Genomic DNA, 25,690 nt, shown 5'->3' with positions numbered 1-25,690 from the left:
TCTGAGCAACCTGACCTAGTTGAAGATGTCCCTGCCCATGGCAGGGGGGTTGGACTAGATGACCTTTAGAGGTCCCTTCCAACCCAAACTATTCTATGATTCTGTGATTGTTCCTCAAAGAATTAAAATTTATGCAAACCTGGCACTTTATTCTAATGTCTAGGGCTCTTCTTCAACCTCGGTACTTCTCAAATCTCAGGACAATTAAACAAGCGGGCCTTCCTAAGACTTGATGTGCTTTACAGGCTGGTAAGTGAAGAGTGGATTAACAGACTAGCAAAGACCATGTCTCCACAGAGAACTCTGTTACAGCTAATCCAAGTATGCTCCAGCATGTCAAGATCAATGCCAATATGATGGACCACTTTTTTCATTAAAAGATAACAGTCTTTGGCTTACAAAACACCCCACAGGTTTTGTAAACCCTATGGAAATACAGAATATATATATATATATATTTTTTTTTTTTTAATGCTGCCTGAGAAATTCTTCCAAAGAGATGCAGCCCATCGATTTCTCAAAACTGGAGCCACGTCCTACCTTTTCAAAGAAAGCAGGATTTATGCAACAGTATCATAATGCACTACTTACTGCTTGCTCAGTAACAACAGAAGATCTACTCCACTTCCAGCTGACAACTGCCCATCTAACATTTGCATCTGCAGATTTTTCGCTGACAACGTGGCAGGTTCACTAGAAAAATTTGGCAGCCCTGGGTCTAGGGAAGGAAATGTTCTGCTCTACCCTAGGACTGTTCTTTCCAGAACAGGAGCAAAGCACACAGAGGAAAGCTCTGCTGCTATCCTGTAGCTCTTAAGCAGCTAAACAAACATCAAGGTTAATTCCAGGAAGTGAATAACCAGTTCGTTAAAATATAAATAATCTCAACAATGACAAAAAACAAGAATACTTAATTCCTACTACCATTACCACAGCCTAACGAGAAGAGCTCTGTCCTATCAGAACAAATCCTCTCCCATTCAGCCCACGGGAACTTTGATGTTAATGCCCCTGTTTCAGTACCTTGTATTTCTGCCTCAGCTCCTCGGTGTCTTCTTTCTCCACCTCCAGTACACGCCTCCGCTCAGTGGCATCTTCGGCGTAGTCGAGCTTTTTTTTTTTTTTTGGGGGGGGGGGGGGGAGAAGAGATGCAATTTGTCCCATAAATACTTTGCACTACTGAGACTGCCAGAATGTGTGATTTTAAAAAGATAAGGTTTGAAACAGAATCTTTGCATACTGTGCTTCACTTTCCCTCTTTTGTCATCCCACAGTGTAACCCACACGCAAAATGGTTCATTAATCCTTCCGAGATGGAGGCTCCCGGCAGGCCCATCCACTGCCAGCAGCAGCCTCAGCTTTGCAGAAGTGAAATCACAAAGCCCAGGAATTTCAGATAGTATCCAGTACCCATGGGTAAACAGAGTATGTATTTTGAGAAGTGTTTTCTTACTGTGTTGATTTAAGAGCAAGTTTTTCTTTACCTTTGATGCACAAATTCTCACTTTTAAATTTCTTCCCTATCAACTCCCCGAGAGCCATGCAAGGAGTGAGAGGGTGCAGGGCAGGAGCCAGAGCCTTGCGAGCTTACCTCCATTTCCATCCGTCCCATGCCCATGACATCGTACTTGACGACGATAGGGATGGGATCTGTCCTCCCTGTAAGAGGAACACACACAGAGGCGGTCAGCAGCCGGTCTGTCGCCACAGCTTGCTTTACACATTGGGTTTGGGTGGTTAGAGATCTTGCCTTGGAGTGCAGAGACCAGAAAGCTACAGTGAACCAAACACAAGCCATTCTCACAGCTTACAGCCAAATCTGCTTCTCAGCTCCAAACCGGTTACAGTTAAATGCACCCCGAGTACTGATGAATGGTATTTTCTGAACATTAACTGGTCACATAAAACATACCCGTGGTTAATGTTCAACCATGACAAGTCCTAGGGCAGGGCTGTTAACAGGACTTGACAAATGATCCTTCTCCTCAACGCTTCCACATCAGGCAATACATTCTCCTCATCTTCTAATGCAAGTGAAAAAGCCGTTAAATACATTTTACTGCTCTACCACATTAAGAATTGATTAGGACTTTCCTTTAAAAGATGTGGAAGCCTCCCTCCCGCCAACTTTTGTCCCTTCCCAAGAGTAAGGAAAGCTGACTGAGAAGCATGGCACAGAAGCCAAACTTCTTTCGTCCAAAACAACCGCCCGGTCCAGGCCAGGTGGTCAAGCACCTGCTTCCCCAGCTCCTGCGGAGAGATGCTCTAGCACTCGCTGTGTCCTCTGTAAGCTGTGAAAAGGACTAGTTGCGAAGAAAATTGACTTTGAACTAATCAAACTATGCTGGAGATTTTTTTTTTTTTAAACATATCTTTAATCCACTCATAACCAGCCAAACGAAGCAAAATGGGGCAGACAAGCACTTTACTACCACAGCTTTTTTTTTTATTATTATTATTATTCTTTTTACATCACAACTCGCGCTGTTCGTTGTGATGTAAGCCCACTGAAAAAGTACTTACCTTATCCGGTGCATACCTTGAGTGAAAAAACAGAATGTTTACTTCCCTTATTATTGCTCTTGTTTTGGTGTAAACAACTGTTTTGTTATACACACATACACATATATTATACCTTTGGGCTAAAAGATCTACAGGTTTTAATCAAGCCAAAAATATTCCATTGCCATCCACATGTGCAAAAGGTTAAAGTCTTTAAAACCGCCTCAGAAAACCTGTATAGGCATCAACTTCTCTCTTCTCCAATATCAGCTTTCTCTAACTCCTGCAAAAGCGACAGTCCACAGATCTCAGGCTCCACAGAGTCCCCAAAGGGAACCTACTCTGGTCAGACTTGTGTCTTTTTAACTCTTAAAGTACAGAGGCATGTGTTTTTCTTTCAGAAACAAGTCCATTTAATTAATCGCTTCATGGTTTTGTTTATATGCCCATAAATTTGACAGGCATATATTCACCAAGTCCAAAAATAGTTATCATGCTGATCCAAAATAATATTTTGAATTGAGCTTTCATTTGGGTATTTTAAGCGTTCTCCGTTTGAAAATGTTTCTCTTACGCCCAATGGTATAATAAAGTAAGCAGTGACTGCAATTTTTAGCAAAAGGACCAAATTAAAGACAGGTTATAAAAATGACTTCCTAAGTGCAATATCACTTTCATAACGTCTCAGCCAGGGATTTACTGGTAAGTGGTGAACCCAAATGGAATGGCTGGCAGCAAGTGCCAACAATTTTTTTTTTTTTTCCCAAGCTTTTTTCTTTTTGTTTTGGTTTGGGGTTTGTTGTTTGTTGTTTTTTTTTTTTTTTTAATTTGTTTGTTTCTCCAGCAATCAAGATCTTTCGATGCAGCCTCATTGCCCTGGTAAACCCCTGCGTACAAACAATGCATCAGTACTTTTGCCTTCTAAGGCAGTCAAAGTTTTGGGTTTGTTTTTTTCAAAATCTATTTGGAAATTGCAGTAGCAAGTGCTAGTGCCCATCATGTTGGGGAAAAATCAAGTTTGGACAGTATTAGAAATTTATGTTTACACTGATTTTGGCAGTTCTAACACAAACAGAAACATCCCTTCTTAGCAATACCCTTTAATGAACAAGGATCAGACAAGTGTGCATAAAGAAAGGAAAGGAAAGGAAAATGAAAGACCAAGCAGAAGGATGATGGCTACAACAGAGAAAGTAAGCCTAACATATTGGTGCACTGATGACAAAAGGAGTAATTCAGTCTGAAAATAAAAAATTACCACTGCTAAGTTTACCATCACCACAACAAGTCCAGGATCATAACGCTGTAAAAAAGAAACACCATTTGTTAGGCAGAAACCATTAGGGGCAGAAAATAGGCCGTTTGTAGTAGGCAGGTAGGATGGGTTAAAAAAAATAATGAGGCTTCTTCCTCACCCCTCCACCCCATCACCATGCTTTGCCCTGTGGAATCAGGGAGCGGGTAGATTTTCAGCAGTTATTTGCTTTCAGAGCTGCGCTCGCAACCTGAAATTTTTGGGTGTTGGAAGAGGTTGAGCTGCTGGTGACGGCCCAATTTAAAAGAGGCACTGAGGCACATTTAAGCAGGCAGTTTAAAAAGGAAACAAATCAGGACCTTAAGGCAATTAAAAATATTTTGGGTCAAAAGGAGCTCTGTTTTCAGGTAAGAGAAGAATATTCAATGCAAAAAGCGATGCCTTTGTTTTAAACTTAACCATTATTTCATTACAAATTAAATACCACAGCAGCCAGCCAGCACAAGCCGCCTAGTGTGACATCCAGCCGACAAGTGCCAAGTCTGAGCACTTTGAGCACGTAACACGGCTACGGGCAGCAGTGCCCATCCCCACCACCCAAACCGTGGCTCCATCCGGGGCAGCAGGACATGCTGCCAGGCAAAGCGCTGGGCAGTGGGGCATCGGGGCCGGGGGGGCCCCGCTCCACATCCTCGGAAAGCCACTACGGCTGAGGGAAAGGAACGGGCTCTGTGTTGCCAAAGGGCCACCTCTCGCCCCGCTGACTGCCAAGCGGGCTGGGCGGAAGATGGAGAACAGCCAAAGGGGAAAATGGGACTTTTTAAGCTCTAAGTTCTCCTTTTAAAGAACTTCCTCAAGAAAATTTATTCCAGAGCTACTGTGCATCACAATGGGATCTTTACCAGCATGTAAATGAGGTTCTCGGATGTTGCGGGACTCCCAGGTTTAGGGTTCCTGCTACCCTTTTCGGGTACACCGACATACTTTGAAGGGCAAAACTGAGCTTTCAAGAAAGGGCAAGAATTCCCACACTTCATGCCACTATGCAGGGTTGCAAGCACTGCCACATCAACAGCTAACCCCCCCCTATGGTAAATCATGAAGAACACACAAAGCTGTGTCCGCGCCCCATCCCCCTACACCCCAGAAAGTGTATTTTCTTTCTGAACCACATAACAAACTTTCCTTTACAGACTGGTCACATTACACAAGCTACAAACCCCAAAGCAGAGAGGGTTATTGTATAAAACACTTCCACACAAGGAGAAAACCTCTGTGGAGAGGACAAAGCATAAACCTCCAGCGGGATGGGAAAAACAAACAAACAAGAGTCACACCTTAGAAAATCCAATCTCTTAAAGTAAATTAAGTTTGTAATTATTTCCTTAATTCAGAAATGAAATGAGATTTCAAAACTGACCAGATATACTTGTTTTGCTTTCCTCTTCCCAAAGAAATGGGGAAACCTTTCTCCCAGCTTGTGAAAAATTGCTCACCCCCAAATACACCCTGACAGCCGCCCCCCTTCCTAGAGCCCCGCGCCTGCCCAGGGATCTGCCAGCGGCAGGGAGGAGGCGGACTGCAGGCAGCACCTTGCCGGGCAGCCTTCTCCAAATTCACTCCTTTTTAATTGCACAAAGTTACTGGATATGAGCAAATACTTTGCCAGCAGTGCTATATATTAACAAATCTTGGGAAAACAGTTAATCCTAACGCTTCAGGGCTTTCGTATCAGACACCAAGTCGTGCTGTACGTGGAGGATTATCGTTTCGCAGTTGCCAGCTGCAGGGTGCGTGCTCCGTCTCTGGACACAGCGGGTAGATGCTGCTCTGCTCTTCGGAACAGGACGCTGCACCAGATGGACCTGCCATCTGAGCCCGTCTAGAAACGCTGGCGTTGTCGACACTAGTGCACATTTTATCTTTTTTTTTTTTTTTTAAACAGTCAAAACAGAAAACAGTTTTCATCGACAATTTGCAGATTCAGAACTCCTCCCTCCAGCAATGTCATGCACTGCAATAGATGCAAGACATTTCTGAAGGTCTGTTTAAAGAGAGAGAAAGAACAGGGTGCTCCCATTGAAAAAAAGATGTACCCCCAAAATTATACATTAATATAATTCAATCAAATATATTTCAGTGTATCACTTATGCATAGCATGTAAGCACCAGAGAGGTAACAGAACAGCCTTAATCCTGCTCACTATGTTGACAATCTTAATAGAAATTCCTCGTGGGTACAAGCTTTGTGGGATATAATCCTAGAGGACTGACTGATATCACGCTCTTCATCAGAGCAGAATTTCACGAACTAAGAGTCTCGGGAGGATACAAACAACAGGACATGATCTCGTTGAGCACAAAGGATTTTTATTTATTCACTATCTTTGTTACAACCAAAAACAAAACCATGGTAAGAGACAACCGTCTAGGAGGTTTTAATTGCTCTTGGAAAGGGACTGCCGCAGAGATTAGAAACACAGCTGTGTGAAGGCAGCACTGGGGAGTTTCATGGTCGTATCACTGGATTTGCTCTGGTGGATAAGGGTCAGTTTGTTTAGTCACCTGCAGTACAAACCCCAATGAGGGCTGTGAAAGGTAAATAGGTGCCTGGAGTCAGGTATCAACGCCCACAGCAATGCGTCACAGATAGAGGGCATGACTGCCATCCAGCTACACTGCCTCTGTGCAGACGTGAGAGAGGGAGGAGTCGCTGAGGTCGTGGACGAGTTTCATTTTCAAAGATAAGGATTTTGCAAGCTCTCAAAACTTTCCTGGGTCTATTGCACGTTTCAATAGCCCAACAGCTGTCACGTTGAAAATTCAGACTCCTCATTCAGTACATCAAAAGGGGAGAGGATGAGGAGATCCAGTAATTTTTACCGGTAAACAAGCCTTGGCATGCTCTGTAGGGCTCCTTGCTGGCTAAAAATGAAGCTACATTATCAAGCTTGTTCTGATCGCTGCAAGAAGCAAAAAAACCAAACGAGGGCAACCTTCTATCCTGGTCTCCTTTGGGAATCAGATTTGCAAGCTCATCCTGTTTATGTCCGATTTCTGGAAGGGGTCACAAACAATCAAGAGATTCAAACGAAGTCTGAAACGTCTATCATTCTCAGCAACAAGCATCAAGTCCCAGTGAGGAGAAACTCCCTTCCAAGTACACAAGAACTGCACTGTGAACTTAATCCTTACTAAGCAGGAGAGAAATGACAAGCAAAAGACAAGTTGCAAACACCCCAGTCACATGGAAAACTTCTAACAGGAGCTCAAAACTTCTTAGACACACAAGCCAAGGGTGACACTTGCAGAAAACCAAGCAAAGCTCCCTGAACTTCTGCAAGGGAAGGCATATAGCGGAGTCTGGGTCAAAAAACATCCCTAACCCCAATGATGACTGGTATTAAAGAACAACATGGAAGATGTTAGAGCAAGAACATAAATCTCGGTTGATCTTGAATAGAAATCAGAGATAAGAGTCTCTGTCTTACTCCATCTCAGTAAGTGGAAAGGGCTGAAGAGCCCTGTCTGGCTTAAGGCTACACTGCAAGAGTGGGGGCAGGTTGTGCATGGCCATGACTACTTGCTTCCCATGCACCCATCTTTCACAGTTTAATAAAACTGCTTTAACATTATATGAACACAAGGGCAATAAAGCCTGATACTAAGCCAAGAGAAGGCCGTCTGTCACAATAAGCATGTGTCACTGAAAGAATGATGATTTCATCAACTACACACACTCAAGTAACCCATAAACTTATCACCCGTAATCGAAGGAAAGATCTTGTACATTCGAAAGCAAACAAAGGGGCAACTGCTTCCCCCAAAGGAGACTGAGGCACTAAGTAAACCCTTCCTTCAGGTCTGCAGTCTTGTGGATGTCAACATGGTAATGAAGATTGGTGTGATGATAGCAGGCTTTCAAAGCCACATTACCCAGGTTTTTCAAAGCTAACTTCACATGAAAATATTAGTCTTAAAACTATTGCAATGATTTATGATGCAAACACAAGCGTGGAAACGTTAGTCTATGCCAGAACTCATGTTTCCGTGAGGACATGTTAAGATATAAGAAGATAAGATTGTGTTCACATCTATTTCTTGGGTAAGACTGCCAAATCATTCCATACTTGATGAATAAAGGCACTGTTAAACATTTTTATCTCTCTCCCCCATATTTTCTTGTATTTATTACAAAGCTTCAAAACCCAGAAAGATATATAACATTCCTCATTTCCTCATGGTGTTTTTCTCAGATGCTCATTGTTCCATGTTCTCAAGGCCTGACAAACATCTACTCTGTCTGCCTTCGTGAGATCAGAGGATTTAACAAATGGAAAAATATATTAATATATTAGCTGTAAGCCATTTGGCGAACTGGTGACAGAGCCAGGATTCAAGACCTCTGGAATTCAAACCCTGAGCTTATTTCTCCAAGCCACAGCTGCCAAGAGATCACATTTGCGACTGATCTCAGTTGCTCGAGTGGTCAAAGCTCCACTTATTACTCCCCACACGTCGAATGAAACCGGCATCCAGAAAACATAGCGTGCATCACCCGCAGCCACCTGACACAGTCTTGGAATAGTGACTCTTACTGAGCTTGATCTCAGAAATGAAAATTATCACAGAGGCTGCCAGAGAACAGATATTTCCTGCCTTAGCCACAGGATCACTTCTTCACCTGCAGGCTCTCCTCCTCTCTGCACATCTAGCGTTCCTTTCAGACGGTTCTGTTCTTTCACTCTACTCAGCCTTTACACCAAGAGGGAAAACAAGAGCTTGTCTGAACAGATTTAGTGAAGAACATGCCAAATAAGAACTGCATCGTAGTATAACTGAAGGGGGGGAAGCAATGACTATATTTATCATCACAGAATTTGCAAGTCAGAGCAGAAATCCACTTGTGCTTTTTTTTAATTGAAAATCATGCAACAAAAATACAGTTAGAGGAACCGAATTCTAGCATTATCTAACAAATCTGATATACCTGACTTTGCTACCTTGTTAGATAATTTATATGCTCATGAAAGGATAAAAATAAAGTCAAAGTTCTCTTATGCACACTTGTAACTGCTGCTGTCTATGTGTCACCAGTACAATTTATACTGTGAGTTTGCAGCACACTTTGATCAACAGGAACAGCACTGTCTTGACAATTTGTAAAGGGTTTTTTGTTTTTAGCCTGAGTGGAAGAGAAGCAGCATGCAGGAAGGGGTTCACAGCTTTACACGGCACTGCCGAGAGCTCCCATGACAGTGAACACGGCTCTGACTGCAGGCAGCCTGCCTCCTCCACGGCAGCATTACATTAGCATTGCTGCTCTCCAGGAAGAGTCAACCAGCCTTTCAGAATAGTCATGCTGAAATGATGCCAAAACTTTGCTAAAAACATATGCAAACAAAAGGGAAGTTATTACTAAATAGGAATAGGAATCAGGGAACAGAAGGCATTTCTTTGGGAGCAAAGGCTACAGCTGAAGTAGCAGTAGCTTTACCTAACTGCCCCAAAAGGGACCTCCCTTTTCTAAGCATAGCCACCTGCTGCTTCTGTTTTCTGAAAAACTGAGATAACCCAAGTACTAGTACAAAACAGTATCCCACAAAGCGTTGCCATCCACCTGGAAACTTAACTTAGTTTCACACTGAGTAACATTTTCATCACAACAACAATCAAGTGATGAAAGGGCTGCCTTAGTCCCCTACAGACAACCCATGAGCAAACATAAATAAAGTTTCAAGGCTCAATTCCATTTCTACATGAAAACTCTGTATTATCTAAACTATTATTTCAACAATATAAATACTTAAGAGTAGCTATGCCATGACAAAAACATGTCGTCTGTTGCCATAGCAAAATACTAGTTTCTGATTCACTTCGAGATACCACAAAACACCAGGATAATCCCAGTCTTGGGAGTACTGTGGGAACGTGAATTAAATCAATGCTTTTAGATGTATCAAATTAAATATACACTACACACTACGTGTGAAGGGAGATAGCTGGTGGTATAAGGAAACTTAACTGCTTTCCGTACAGGTGTTGGAGCAATTTTTGAAGTGTCAAGGCTGCAGTCAAACACATTTCCATAAGAGAGGACTTTAAAAAGGCAAATCTAGAAAAGTGTGTTGAATAATTACAGTTATTACCCAGTACTCACTCACGGGGTGACTAGCTAAGTATGAGTTCTACCTGTCCACCAAAGCTGGTCAATCCTTCCTGAGAGTCCCTTCTGTATGACCAGTGAACATCAGACAAACCTTCCTAACAGACCGGTCTGCACTCTCCAAACCACCTCTATTTGCAGCAAACCATCCCCTCGGGGCTGCCCACCCTCCTTCCCTCCACAGCCCCTGCTACGACAGCGGAAGCAGCGGGATAACCATGAGAACGGGCGGATGGCTGTGAATTAGCTCAGCAATATCAGAGATGGGGGCATTAACTACCCCTTAAAGCCTGCCTGCTTGCTTTTAGCTATCAAGTCTACCCTGTCCAGATTTATCAGATATTCCGCACCGCACACACACTGTAGTCCTGACCTCATCCCAGAGAGACATTTAATTCTTTGGCTGCGACTCCTCAAATGAGCTAGATGACCGATTCAAGAGAGCCAAATTAAAACATCAGCCAGTCTGAAATGCTAGGTCATTTCACTGTGTCCCCTACACATTATCCTCTTCCTGAGTGCATCAAATGAAGTCACATATTCCCATGTTTTCTGGCAAAGCAAGTTAATAGCCTTTGTCTTTCCTAAGGATAGCATTCACCTGCTCTGTTCAGTTTTCCCTAGTCTAATTAAAATGAGATTAAACTACTGGTTTTAGTCTTGCACCTATACCTCTAGAGTACTACTACCTCATATTAAACACACAAGTCCAAGAGAGAAAACAGAAGTTTTCAGCACAATTAGGTTTTTTTTTTTAAAACAAGAATTGTCAAAAAATTGAAAACACAGAGAAAATGTGAAGAGCTTATAAAAATATTTTCAAACGTATGATTAAAATTATACCACTTCTGCATGTCAATCTCTCAATGCTTTCCATAATAATACTTTAACTTAATATGAAATACTTATTCCAAAAGAAAGCATTAGAGTATTTGAATTCAAGATTTCGCTCAGCCCTCTCATTCCCCTTCTGACTCTTATGTAACTCCTCCGATTTATTCACAATCCTCAGTCTCATTTAGCACAGGACTTCACACGAAGGTCAGACAGTTTTTAACCACATCTTTTGCTGGTTTTATTTTTTCAGTAGGCCACAGATTTCTAGATTATCAATTACACGTTTCCCTCCAAAGAGAAAACGGTCTACAGTCACCATTTTCCCATTTGTTAGAGCACAACCACCACACAATCTCTATAGAAAAGTGGTTCCCCAAGCCATACTTTCCAGATTAAAAAAGTCCCCTGTCAGCTGGCAACCCCCTCTTCTGCTTTTTCATACTCATTGGCTGTTAGCAAGTTGAAACATCATTTCCAAATATAACACAAGTTGTTTGTGGAAAAAAATGTGAAAAACATCAGGAGAGGAGATGAGCAGAGGAAGGACTCTGCTGAATTCATTATGAGCTTCTCCAAACCAGTATTCTAGCACTCACATGGCCGGAGATGACAGCGCTATCCCTGTCTGATACTCCACTCAATAGGCATCTAAAATACAACAAAAGATGCAGATGTGCGACAGTTAGAATAACAGCTCCTCTTATGACAGCTGTGTCATTAAGGACATGGATTACTTGCTGTCTTACCCAAGTAGCTCAGCTCTTCCGCCAGCATTACAAAGATGCCTGCTACGATGGTTAACAAGAGTTACACCGCAAGGCAGCAGCCCCAGTAGGTACAAAACTACTCCCTGAAATTTTGCAGAGAATGAGCCAATCTGCTGGGTACCTTTGTACTACCAACAGCAGATTTTTACCACCAGCAATTGGCAAGTGTGAATTTTGGGCTATTCCAGCTACCATCCAGAGAAACAGTTCAGCACTCTCACCGCTGGATTATATCCACAGTGGGTAGTTAACGCAAAGGAAGCCATCACAACGGCACAGTCCTGCAGCGTGAAGTTCTTGTTGAACAACAACATAACGGCCTTACTAGAAGAAATAAGCATTTTTGACCGGCAAGTATAATGTAGCATAACTTTTAGATTCACCAAAACGAAAAAGGGAGCCCCAGTTCAGGTGAACATCTAGAATTAAAAGCTATATAACAAAAATAAGCACACTGAACTCATCAACTTCCTTTTAAAGTCAACTGCATGGAAAAAAGATGAATGCAATATCAATTCCATATATGTAAACCAAAATTTAGGTTTTTGAGGGTTTGTTGCAAAGGCCTTCTGCAGGAGGTCAGATACCATATCCACAGCTAAAGCCTACTTAAGTGGTTCTACTTCTGCTGTACCTCTAAACCGTAGGCTGTTTAAGGTCTTAGGCTCAAGCACAGCACAAAGCAAGTAGAGCTCACAACAGAGATGCTCTGCATCTGCTATTCTTACATCTCTTCAGAAATCTCTCCTGGTCTTTTCTGAGCAAGAAAGGAGCGTGGAAGAGGGGAAGAACTTTTTTGTTTTGCTCTTCCATTCTCAGTGCACATCAAGTGACTTCACTCTTCAAACTCCTAGAATAAGATTAAAATCAGATGCAAACGTTTCCCTCCTGGCAGCTTATATTCAGACTTTGGGACGATCTAAGATTCATGTAAAAAGGTCACTGGATAATGAATTAAACACTCCCAACATGACCATCATTAATGCCGCAGGCAACAGGCACAGGCTCTAGCTGCTCGTAACTAAGAGGGAGCGCCCTTGATGTCTTTATGTTGAGCAGAACTGGAGCAGCTGCACTCCTCCGCATCCTCTGCCTCCCCAGCACCTCAGCCAGAGAGGCTGTTTGTCTGTCTGTCAGATGGACAGGCGCTGCTTTCCTTCCGGAAGGTGAAAGGCACTACACAATTCCTGCTCGCTCTCCAAAGCGTACATTAGGAAGGTTTCAGCACCTACCTGGGTTAAACTAGACGGGCTATTTTTACTCCTGCATCTCTATTAAAATGCAGGAGATGCAGGAAAACCCTCACAGCCCATACCCACGATTTGTCTGTAGCTTCCAGACAGTTCAAATCACCAGAGCTTCAATAATACGTAAGAGAGATGGTACAGATTCAATGCTTCAAAATGCAGAGTGGGAAAATCTAAATCTGGACAAGTATCCAAATGCAAATGCCTGATCAACCCCACAGGCAGCCCTAGTTCGCTCCTCCTCAGGACACGGTGACACCACCCTCTTGCCCCAAACTCAAGACTGTACAGTCATCTGCTGTTTACACCGTCACGTCAGTGCCTGCAACACCACACGGCACAGGGCCCCTCGGGGCTGTGCTTTTGAATCCGGCTGGGGCTGGGAGAGGGCTTTAGCTTCTTTCAAGTCTCCGTGTTTCCACATTGGTGACGCACAGAGCAATACAGGGCACCCAAAAGAGAAAACAGACCAAATTACACATCCAGTGAATGCCATGCCAAAGCAGAAGCCCAAGAAGTGACAACTACAACCACGTCCTGAGCTTTGGCACCAGCACGGGACACGAGAGGACTGTAAGAGTGCCATGCATTAACCAGAGGATTTCAAATGAAACCATGTTAGAGGAAGCAAGAAGCATTAACCACCAACGCAGTCCTGTCTGAGAAGTTAGAGTGCCGTAGTCCAACAGATTAATATGCATTCCCAGAGTTCAGAGAACTTGTTACCTCTCAACAGTCCTCCACAGCACAGAAATACTTATCTCTCTAATGGGCTCACTGTAGGGGCATGGAAGTCCAATTACAAGCTCCCAGGTCTTCAGACTAAGGGTATGGGAACACGAGTAAGTTACTCGGAGGAACTCAGGACGCGCTTGAGTTTCAAACATTTCAAGAGGTTTCTACAGAAACTGCCTGGGCACAGTCTCGTGCCTGCTGTAAATACCGAGCACCTCACTCCCAGTATCACAGGCAGACACCATATACACAGGCAGTTCATAAAGAAGTAACGGATAGGAAGCACTACCTTTGGTTTTGCTCAACATAACGTGGTTGTGTGCTTTCACCCTGGCTAGGGCCTCTGCAGAGCAGGAGCTACTGGCCAGGGGAATGGCTAAAGCCACCCACATGAACTGGGCAGCATTGGCTCAATTTAAATCACGGGATTTGGTGTGACGGGAAGAATTTAGGCTCAAGACAGCATGAGGACTAGGTGCATTGGTTCAACTAGCACTACAGCATCTCAAGGAGATTTGCTAAATCCCTGACAAATAGACTGCTGGGTAACAGAAATAAGTCAAACCCATGAAAGCCCTCTGGAGAAACTAGAAGTGAGCCTCTCCCATCCATGAGAACCTCTGCCACCACTTTCGGTCTTCAGTGGGCCCTTTTACCCGCCTTCTAATGGCTTCTGACACCACTGTGAAACATGCACGCAGATCATCGTAACTAGCTTGTGGTTTTAATTCTTTTAATATCAAAGCATCCAGCCAGCAGAATACCATTATAGTTTTAGAAGCTGCACAACTACCTGTTAGTTAGTAGGCAGTTAATTCACCTCCCTCCAAAAAGGCCAAACACGGTGGTTCTTACACGTACACGACACACACACATCATGTCTAACCTGTACCAATAAGTGAGGCAGCAGCTTCCACTTGCAAATTGCTAAATATGAAACTCAACAGTGCATTTTTTTTGGATATATTAATAATGGAAAGAAAATCTAATCTAGGAACAAAAAGCAGAAATAATTTTGTTAAAGACTGAAGCTGGTGTTGAATGTTTCAGACACAAGCTACTGGACTTACCCTGCAGTGACTTTCCCAATCCCTGGCCCAGCTTCCAGCCATGTTTCTGGAGTAAGCGGTGTCCAATATTATCCTGACAGACAGAACAGAGAAAACAAACCAAAAATATTCCAATAATATATTCTTCCCTTCCCGCTGACATTTAAACATGTGATGAGCAAGAGATTTTCTACATATATATGCATGCAAAAAAATGCTACTGAAAAGGCAATATATGCCCAATAAAAGGGAAAGACAAATGTCAAAAATTGCTGGCTAGAATTTTTCCAGGGGGATGGGGTATTGGGGACGGTCACTTTCTGATGGTGTGCTGGGCAACTTTTGTGGAACACGTTTAAAATAAAATAAAAAAAAAAAAGCAATGTGGGAGAAAAGAAAGTGTACCAATAAAAATTGACAGTAAAAAGCATAAAATCAAGCTATTTATACAATCATATCCATCACCTAGACAGCACCACTTAAGATTTTTCGTAAAGAAAATCTACAATGTGTTTAGTCATTTTGTTTGTGTGTCAGGCTTTTATAATACTGAGTAAGTTGTAAGTGCAAGACTGCCCCACCACTAGAAACCAAAACACAATCATAGCAAAATCCAGGCTAGACTTGATTGGGTTTTTTTATATATGTATATATATATATAAACTAGCATGCAGCCAATATTAAACTGAAAAAACAGTGAGGTTAGTAAAACAAAAAAAATCAATTAAATAAAATGAGCTCAAGCACAGACTGGGTGATGCATTTCACGTGTAAACTAACAAAAATACTAAGATGTTAGAATGAAACAGGCCTAGCAGTAAGTTAACAGCAAGGAACCATTAGTGCATGTAGGGGAAACAATAAGCATAATGTCTCATCTTCCTAAAACAAAAAAGCTATTTCAGAATAAGTGGAAAAGTACTGACGCAGCAATTAAGTGTCAGCTTTTGAAAATAGGGCTGAGCAGGGCTCTGCGTGGAGTTCATTATGTTTTCATGCAAGATTTCTTCCCCCAAACAAAGAACAAGAGTGCTAACGGCACCCTTGTAACCATCTAAAGCTGACAGCTTATCCCTTATCGATCAGTTTACCAGTTTACTAGCAGTGACCAACTGTCAACTCCTCAAAGAAGGACTCTCGGTTAGGACCGTGTTCACCTTCTAATCATGAAAAATAAAAATAAAAATCAGATATGTATTTGTTGATTATTAATTGTCATAAGGCAAACCACAACTCAAGATATCACAGAAATATCCTGAATTATAAAAGGCTGTGAATCCATAACATTGAGTGGTACATGGAATCTTTAAAAAAAAAATATATATATGCTGCAGGTTTCTTTAATTAAATAACCAAGTCGTCAACAGAAATCAGAATAGCAGTGTTGTTTTCACTCACTCCACATTGAAGAAAATGACCACACAGTTTGCAGAACTTTGGTGAATCAACTTGAAAGACACAATCTTCCCAAAGATATTGGCTGCATGGATACATTTTTCCTCAAAAAGATTCTATCAAGTATAAATTTAATTTTTTGTTCTGATATATCGGTAAAGCAAGACATTTCATGTCACTGTATTTTTCAAGACAACAGTGTACATTTTTCCCACACTACCGGCTCTCCCCCAGGACATAATTAGGGCTACATGGAAAAAAAAATTAAAAAAGGAAAAGTAAGGAAATGTCTGGTTATAAAAGCTTAAATCAGTATATGCAAAAAAAGGAAAAATGAACAAATATGGATTCCAACCACAAACACCATGGAGAAGACTATCAGTTCGGAAGCGTAGGAAAACTTACCTGCAAACATATCTGCTGCAGACCGTTTCTCGAACGGCCACAACAACTGCACAGTCCTTCATGCAAAAGGGGCCCAAAGTTCAAAGGTTTTGCGGATAACGCACTAATTATTCTACCATTAGCATTGCAACTGTATCTGACAAAGGATTACTGAATCGGATTTTAAAGGCCGGTGCTGACAAAAATGGCTGCATTTTCAAAAAAAGGACAAGGAGTACTTTGCAATCTTTTGCTAAGTGGAGATGAGACATTGTGCTGACTGTGTTGTGTTATGAATGCACTAAAATAAACAGACAGATGAAGCAGTATGCTATTTCCAAAAGCAGTGCAAGTGGAGTGAAAGCATTTCCATACGAACCTGGCTTTAAAAACTGGGCTGTCAAAAGAACAGTTAAATGTAACACAAAGTAAGAAACTGTCCAATCACTAATGGTAGTTTTTCTTTTGCTTTGTTTTCAATTCACTGCTTGCAAGTAATGTATTTATTAAAGAAGAGTGAAAGCATAAAATAAATTCAACAAGTCAAGACCAGCTGGGAGATTCAAGAGCGGTGTGTTGTGACTGACACAGTGAAGGGGTAAACAAATGTTAAAGGGAAAAAAGAAAAATTTAGAAGGGTTATACACATTAGCACCACTTTTACAAAACCACTCAAGAGGATGGTCGCAAGTTGTTTGACATAAATTGGAATTATGCCTGAATATTATCCTGTCTTGGTTCCCAGGAAGGGGGTAGTCCCCCCCACCCCATCCCCAATCGCTTCCATTTGTTTGCTTAAGCAGTGAAACTACTTCCTAATTTTAAATATTACTGAATTGAAATGGAGCTGCTTCTGTTTCGCTGAATAGGGAGAACAACCCTAAGAGTTTAATATTAACATTTGAGCTGGTACCTAGTCATTAGTCTCCTCATGACAATTTCTAGCCATGTTCTACCTTCTTCCTCCATTTCAAATCGCTGTCGCAGACCTCTCACAGAGGCAGACTGGCAGGACTGCTCTTAGCTTAAATGCTGCCCTAAAAATTAAATTATTGAAGGCCAGGCTTGCTAGGCTCCCATGTGAGAGCCATCCTGCAAAGCCTGGCGGCCTGGGGAGTAGCCAGGGATATTAGGACCAAAATTTGACATGGGGCAGCAAACATTGCAACAGCTGGTAGCTTTTTTTTTCAATTGCACTTTTAAGTGAAAGCTCTGTAAAAGTGCAGACTCTTTCACATAGAAGAGATGTCTTTTTTTACATCAAACTTCCTGTCGGTGTCAAGAACTGTCATTCCTTTTGAATAAATTATCCTCACATTGTAGCAGTTTTCCTACAGGAAGAGTTGCAGTGATCTACAAAAAACACCAATAGCCCAACGAGGAAATCCCCCCATTTCTCAGCAGAGAGCTGGCACAGGTCTCCTCACTTTCTTACACTATCATTTTGGAGTTCCTTGCGTAACAGCCACAATAAAAATCATTGAGGCAGGCAAAATAAGTCTCCCAATAGGTGTTTGAGTGAGCAAGTGAGCTCTCATTTACGATCCAAACTACTCACAACAGCAGCGCTATCCACCTGGGCAAATGGTCATGGAGACGATGCTGGACACCAGATTGTGGGATGCTCAGTGTAGGACAAAGTAGCTCGGCAGGCTCTTGATGGAACAATTTACACCTCCCAGCATTACTCTCACCACTTTGGAGCTGTTCATTAGTGATCATTTCTACTTACAGATGGGGAGCTTTGCATTACAGATGAAGCGTAACTTTTCCAAAAGTAGGAAATGTAAAGGTCTTGACTTCACCAAACGGTCATAGGAGTTGGCCAAGCTACTTTGGAAAATCTCATCCAAAGTGACCTTCTCCAACAGCTCAAACTGGCCTCCCCAATTCCCCATCCTGTGCCCTGACACGATGCCCTTAATTGCCTTCCACAGGCATCAGTGATTCTTGATCAGGATATCCCCAGCACAAATTTCTGACACAGGTCCTGGCCAATAGAAAAAAAATGCATACAATGAAAAGATGCGTACAAGAACTGAAAGGTTTTGATGATGTTGTATGTGGGATATAATCTGCAGTCGGTGGATTGAGCTGCATTACTCATAAACCAAAACATTAGTTTTGCCTAATACAGGTTTTCTGTAAGATCCCCACGCCACCCCACGTATCGTGTTCACATCGTTCATCTCCCGGCATCGTCAGGAACCATACGTCTCTTGAGTGGATTGTAAGCTGTGCTGACTGTGTATTGAGGAATCTATAAGCAAGGATCGGATGCTACTGGGTGAACCCATGCAAACAAGAAGTTGAAAAGATTCCCAAAACAAAACCTATAGCTCACTACAGATGACACAATGAAGACTAGAGAGAAAAGCCAAATAGTAATGCTACACCATTCAGCTTCAAGAAGCACATTATTTATAGCGCTGTCCACATATGGCTACTGCTAAATGTCAAATCAGCAGCCTCATCAAATTACACTTTGGAACTAGTGGAGTCCACAGATCTGTACAGATATACAGTGCGACAAAACCCAGCTTCAGCTCATACAGTCGTCTACAACAGCCTGTGATCATCAAACAACTACCAACTGAAGCCTGAAACCTTGTGTAGTTCAAGGACCTCCTTGTGTAACTGAGCAGAATTAGAGAGAGGGAGGGGAAAAGGACATTTGTTAGTTATGACAAGGACAAACTAACAAGCTCCAGAATAAGTGGGTGATACGCAGTCTCGCCTCCAACCTGCAATGACAACAGCTTGGTTCGACTCCCTGACACTCTGCATACTGCCTGCATGGGGAAAGGGCTGCTATCTTGTGTAGGCTCTAAGGATATATTGCTATCTCCTACTTGATCTGTACTGCTGGGACAAAGAAAACCATAAATTCACAGCAACAAGATTCAGTAAACAAGTAGAAATAAGGAATTAACATGAAGAAAATCTGGGTTCTATTAACGCTGCAATACTTTGTGACTTCCCATTTGAGTAGCTGAACTCAGTGCACTCAAAATATTTTAAAACAAATGCATGCAGCTTCTTGAATTTAAAAAAGGGTCACGTGCTCTGATTTTTCAAGGACACCAGACACCAGTGGTTCCACTGACGTGAACAGCCAGCGTTAAGTGCAACATCTTTCAAACCAGAACAAAACAAAATGTTACTTGTGGGGGGAAGAAAAAATTATCAGTATTTGCAGCTATGAAGAGTCCATTGATATGAAATATTTTCTTCAATTTAGTAATGGAAAATAGCTGGCTTCTCGTTTAGGCTACGTACATCCACTAGCTCGTGTCAGCTCTATTCTCCATAAATGTACTTTGGTTATAGTCGCATGTTTCAGTCCAGACATCTTTGGCCTAAACAAGCTGTACAAAGCAGGATTTCCACAGGAACAGAAATACTAGTACGCTAATTGAGGACACGTTTCAACATTGTAATGATCTGTAGACTCCCAAACCTATTTTTCCAGCCACCTTTGAGTTGCATGCTGTAGCAGTACAGTCAGCACCTCTCAACAGATAATGCTGCAGAGATGGATCTCACTTCAGCGGTGATCATCAAATGCATACTTCAAGTGAAACCCTCTGCCCCCTGGGATTTCCAAATGCAAGCTACCTTTAGTCTTTAAAGCGTTTTCATATTACTAAGACAACGTGAGAAGCTGCAAGAAGCACGTTTAAGAGAATATACTTAATCCACTCTTCAGTCTGTAGAATAACCAAACTAAACTTTTAACTGGGAAGTGCTTTGATCTGCTATTGTTATTAACACCCTTCCTCGCACAAAGACATGTCATCTAAACTACTTCCACAATGTGAAGCATAGGCTCTTACTCATTACCCTGAGCACATTCCTTTTTAAAGGCCACTTGAATTGCTAACAGAGAACTGGTTAAGGATTATAAAACAATTTGTGAATAAACGTTAATATTGCAAATATTTAGATGTGTAGTATTTGCAAATTATATACTTGTCCTCACTCCTTCCCTCTCAATTTCAGTTCAAGGATGTTACCCACTTCGAGGTGAGCAAACAGCATAAAACACAAGAAGGCAGAAAAAGCAGTATGAACGCCTCTTTCCTAGTGAAAAAATCTTGCAGGAGAGGTACACCACTAAACTCTTGACAAGAAAACCGTTCCTTCTTTTAATGTGTGTAATTTGCCAATTTAAAAAGCACACAGGTCATTAATAGTGTAGAAGCAAAATCATTTTCACAGGTGTCAGGAAACTTGACAGAATTACTTATGCTTCCCAGCTACAGATTTTCTTTTAAGAATCAACAATGTACTTAATGAAGACGATGTGAAAATTAACCTTAAAAGTGACCGGTTTGTTTCTGACTGCAGTTTCTGACACGGGGCTTGTTCACAAGACCAAAAAAACCACCCCATGTAGCAGTCACAGCTTTTAAATTCTGGGACTGGCACGTGAAGCCAGCTCAAGTGCGCTCCGACACAGACCACAGCTGATGTGAATGCAGAACATACATTTACTCAGTTCTGTGACTCCTTCCAAGAGTTTAATATCCCAGGCTAGGGGTCTTACACCTCAAATGCTTGTTTCTCTTATTACAGACAAAACAAGAGTGAAGGAAACTGGGTTTTAAAGTAAGAACAATTGGAGGCTTTAACTCTTTCTCCTCCCAGAGGCAAGCCATTCTCTTGTCCTCTCCATCAAACTGTTTTCAAATTTAACCATGAGGCTGAACTGTACATATTAAAGCCTACCAAAAAGTTGTAAAGATTAATAATGTCCCAATATTTGGATGGTGATATATATATGGATAAAATATTCAAGCCATAATTGAATTTAATTTTTCTGCCACAGTTCAACATTAATCAAACTGCAATGAAGCATTACATCTGCAGATGATCCAAGCTGCACTGTGAGCCTGTGTGTCCGTGTTGTTGGGTCCAGTGTACTCGTTCACATTTTACACACTTCTGTAGGCATCACTCCCTTCAGAACACCAAAGAGATGTCATCTGTGACCACTTCTATACCTCTGTTTGGGAAAACACTTTTAGAAATCAGATAACCAGTCTAGTCCATAAGTAGTATTTGAATTATTTTGAAATGTTAATTTCCAGTGTGGCACAGAGTAGGCTACCAACAAGTATTTCTCATGGTATTTACATAAGGAAACAAGCTTGGCATTTTAATTAAAATCCCCATATCACAACGTAAGATTGAAGTATTCAGGAGAACATTGAATACGAATTCCCATCTCTGCAGCATTATCTCATGCGTCATCAATTACTGCCATGCCTAAATCTAGCATCATGCCAGCACATTAAGACAGTAGGTACTATATGCAGTGTTCACTGGACCAGAAGAACAGAAATAAGAAGGGGGAAAGGAAACCCTAGAGAAGAAATTAAAAAAGGCAGACCGTGCAATACAAACCAGATCATGGCTGCTTAGCTAATATGGGCCAACTGCTGCGGAAGAAAAATGTCGAACACCCCAAGTTGTGTAAATTTTTTGTAAACATCTAACACGCACACAAACACACACAACACCAACCTACACATGAATGAAAAATATATATTGATCTTTTGCTAACGCTAAGTTTCTTCTAAGTGCAGACTAGTGTGAAGAAACTTTAACAGAGAACTTAAATTATTAATAGGGAAAAGAAATACTTGAGAAGTACTTTCTTAACAAAAATCTAGTCTTAATCAGAACACCACTAAGTGACCCTCGATTATTCACTACAGGTTTTCTTGCTCTCGTAGTGAAACTGCAAATGAAGCTTAGCTAAAGCTAAGTGCCAAACTTAAGTCCAGTTTAGGCTGAACAAGCCATTGTGCCGAAGACTAGCAGAAGATGCTTTGCACAGAGAAAAATTTAAAAGCTCCAAAAAGCTTAAAAAGGTAAAACTAAACAAAACTTAATTTTTCCCTATCTTATGGCTGCACTCTCCACACCTAATTCAAAGTAAAGCAATACTTTAAAGAAACTCACAGCGCAGTTTCAGATTCATGGGGAAGGACTGCTATGCTAATACTGTAATGCATCCGTGTTTCCGTACTGCCAGATGTCATTCTAACTTTTCTTAACACACCAGTAGTTTTCCAAAAATATAAAAAGGATCAAAATACATTTTACTACACTATTCCATCAAGTTCTCACATGAATTAAACTGCTTCTTAAACCAAAAGTATAAAAAGAAAATCAGTATCTATGAATGAATGTATTATTTTAAATAATTTCTAAAATATCATGCTGAACTGAAATTTAAACTCACCTATAGTTTTAGGAGAACTACTTCAAGATTAAATCCCAGTCCCACTTAATCTCAGCATGCAATTTACCACAAAAAATTAACCCTGTACTGACAAAAAGATGCCCGCTCCTATCAAATTTGACTGCATTCACATCAAGTACCATCCGATCACGGCCTAATTTTTGGTGGGTTGATGATGCTGATAAGTATGTATCTTACCGATTCTATAGGCTTGTCTAGAGATGCTTGCTCTATCTCCAGGTGCCCTTCTTCATATTGATCAAAGTGATTGCCCTGTAAAAGAAGATGACTGTTAGCTCTACAGCAGAGAACACATTTCCAACAGTCTAGTTTCAAGATTCAGGTTTGTACACGGTGTTGTACTTTATATAATTTGCTAGCAAAACAAATGAACTTATTAAATACAGGCTCAATTCAGTATACAGGCTATAAGAACAAAAAAAAAATTATTCTAAAAACTAAGCCAATTTGATGATAATCAAACTATGGAAGTTGGCAAAATATCAAACATTTATGACGACAATACTTTCGGGGGTTTTTTTCTTTAGAAAGTCTATGAAAATGCTGACCATAAGCACCAGTGCTGGCTTTAAAACCACACAGGACAAGAAGCAGAAGGAATTGACCCCGCCACCACTATAAAAGAGAAAAGACAACAAAAAAAACCTTTAAAGAAGAGTAAGGCTTTCCTTGCAGCAGGAAATCCAAATTGCTGGAGACATACATGTAATTTCACACACCTTAAGTCAACAAAAACCCACAGTGGTACCAAATGAAACCTCTCCCCATGCCCACAGCGCTTGTTCATGGTCTGAAGCAGCCCTTTCCATGAATCTAGGCAGCTGCACAGTGAACCATTAGTGGAAGTGATCCTCCAACATAGTGGAAGCGATCCTCCAACATGCAAAAAAATTGTTAGTTTCAACCCCGAGCAGTCCCCTGAGCCAGCGGACCAGACAGCCACACAAGCACATATGGTGGCACAAAGAATGCCAGCCATGCCCACAGCGCTTGTTCATGGTCTGAAGCAGCCCTTTCCATGAATCTAGGCAGCTGCACAGTGAACCATTAGTGGAAGTGATCCTCCAACATAGTGGAAGCGATCCTCCAACATGCAAAAAAATTGTTAGTCAAAACCCCGAGCAGTCCCCTGAGCCAGCGGACCAGACAGCAACACAAGCACATATGGTGGCAAAGAATGCCAGGATGCACGCACAGAACTGCTTATTCCAAATGTACCAGCTTAAAGCATTTGTGAGCACAGTACCTAAAACTGCTACACAAAAAATGACAGGACTGAGGAACATGTCTGAGGAAAGAGAGACGGACCAAGAGATACACAGGGAAATGCGCTGATGAAGTATGCAGATACTCACACAGCAAAGAAAACGCTACAAAGAATGATAAATCCAAGCACCTCGCTTCCTTACACTCCCAGAGCAACCCCATGAAACATCTTGAGACCTATAGACTGGCCACGTATAATAAAGTAGATAGGAAAATTAAATAGGATTGTTATCATCGTGTACTGTGCCCAGCCTCCACCAACGTACATCATACACACCTCTAGATTGCTGATTTCTGAACAGGGCAACCTCTCTCCTATCCATCAGTGCCTTGTAAGCACAGTACGACGCACAAACGACAGCCACTAGAGTAGAGACTAGAGCCAAGCAACCCTCCTAAAGCATCTGCTACAGCAAAATCCAATCTTTCCATGCATGAGCATACAGGGCTCATGAGCTAGGACGGCAAATGGCAGTCTCTGTCCTCCAGAATAACCACTGGTGCTGGAATGGCAGTTTCAGGGGGAAAAAAAAAAAATCTCTGTTGTAGCTCTGTTTTAATTTCAGAGGTTTCTGAAACCTCAAATTCCTGAAATTGCAAACATGGTGAACCATTTTTGGCCATTCAATACATCCATGGTGTAGCACTAACATCCACCATTGCTATCACAGACCTGGAGAGGAGGGGGAAAAAAAAAACCTCTGACTTTCTAGCTGCAAACTCAAAATCAAACAGGAGAGATACCTGCAGCTGAGACTAACACAAAAGCCACCAAAGGGGGTCATTTCAGCTGGCTTTCCTACGTTCCCTGGGCACTGCTCAGTGTCACTGCCCTGTGAAACCCCAGGAGGTGCTAAGGCCTCGGCTGTCACCCCCTACTCCTTTCCCAGGCCCCACAGTGCCACTGAAATCCTTCTGGCTGCTCAGCGAACATCAAACACCTGGCAGTTTTTATTTGCATCCCAGCTCCGCAATTACTTTGAGCAGGAACACCTAGCACCGCTGCCAAGAGAAACATGTTGTCACACTCCTCTTTTCTACCAACACCAACGTTTCCTTCTGCAAGAATTTTAATGAAAGCCAGCATGCGAAAGAGCAAATTGTAGTTGTAATGGACTGCCTGTTGGAATATTACAAGCCAGGCACCAGCCTCCAAAAATCCTCTGGAACGAGTGTTCCTATCCAGTGATGCAAGTCTGCAAGAGACCATCTTGACAAAAACCTGTTGCCAAGAGAACGTGCTTTGATGCTGGTGCCCCAACTGCCAGCCCATACATCATCTGCCGTCCACAGCGATAATTCACCCAGGCCACGCTCTGCTCCCAGTAGTCGTCTTTCCCACGGCCTCTCCAGAGCAAATCTGGGGCTTAATCTGCAGGCAGCAGTCCACTCCCATCCATTTTTTTTGGACAGCCTTCAAGGAGCAAGCTGAAGGCAAACTTACCATACACATGCAGTCGTTGAGCTGCTTAAAAAGACTAGTAATTGTTGGAGCCGGGCACAGTGTAGACGTACAGACTGTACACGCATGTGCTGTGAAGTCAGGGAGCCCAGCAGGGAGAAGACAACATAAAACCTGCCCCAATGGCAGAAGGACACAGCCCAGCCTCCCAAAAAGTAGCGCCCAAGAGAACAAAAGCAGTCAAGAGTGCACATGCTGTTAATGAATTTGCACCTTTGACTGCTGAATGCTAGCAAAAACACATTACTAAAACTTCATATATAAAGAAGTTAAAGCCACATAACATTTAGCTAACACTTGAAACACTCAGCAAAAACATACTCCCCCCCCCCCCCCCCCCTTTTACCAATG

At 42.0% G+C, this 25,690-nt stretch overlaps 1 protein-coding gene across 2 annotated transcripts in view; it reads right to left on the bottom strand.

Moving 5' to 3' along the window:
• Positions 1 to 22,869, bottom strand: part of GPATCH8 (G-patch domain containing 8) — a 42,722-nt gene extending 19,853 nt beyond the window's left edge. Inside the window, exons 1-5 of one of the 2 annotated variants that reach the window (XM_009287866.1) lie at positions 22,789 to 22,869; positions 16,717 to 16,734; positions 14,580 to 14,652; positions 1,592 to 1,659; positions 1,024 to 1,110 (exon numbers count right to left, since the gene is read on the bottom strand). In XM_009287866.1, the coding sequence (XP_009286141.1) occupies positions 1,024 to 1,110; positions 1,592 to 1,618 (114 nt within the window). In that variant the 5' untranslated portion in view covers positions 1,619 to 1,659; positions 14,580 to 14,652; positions 16,717 to 16,734; positions 22,789 to 22,869. The remainder of the gene's footprint in view (positions 1 to 1,023; positions 1,111 to 1,591; positions 1,660 to 14,579; positions 14,653 to 16,716; positions 16,735 to 22,788) is intronic. The other variant, XM_009287868.2, reaches the window with a different exon arrangement.
• Positions 22,870 to 25,690: the final 2,821 nt, after the last annotated feature.

This window comes from Aptenodytes forsteri, unplaced genomic scaffold, assembly GCF_000699145.1.
Source record: "Aptenodytes forsteri isolate BGI_AS27 unplaced genomic scaffold, ASM69914v1 Scaffold249, whole genome shotgun sequence".
Classification (NCBI taxonomy): domain Eukaryota; kingdom Metazoa; phylum Chordata; class Aves; order Sphenisciformes; family Spheniscidae; genus Aptenodytes; species Aptenodytes forsteri.
This window is presented reverse-complemented; position numbering and strand designations above follow the sequence as displayed.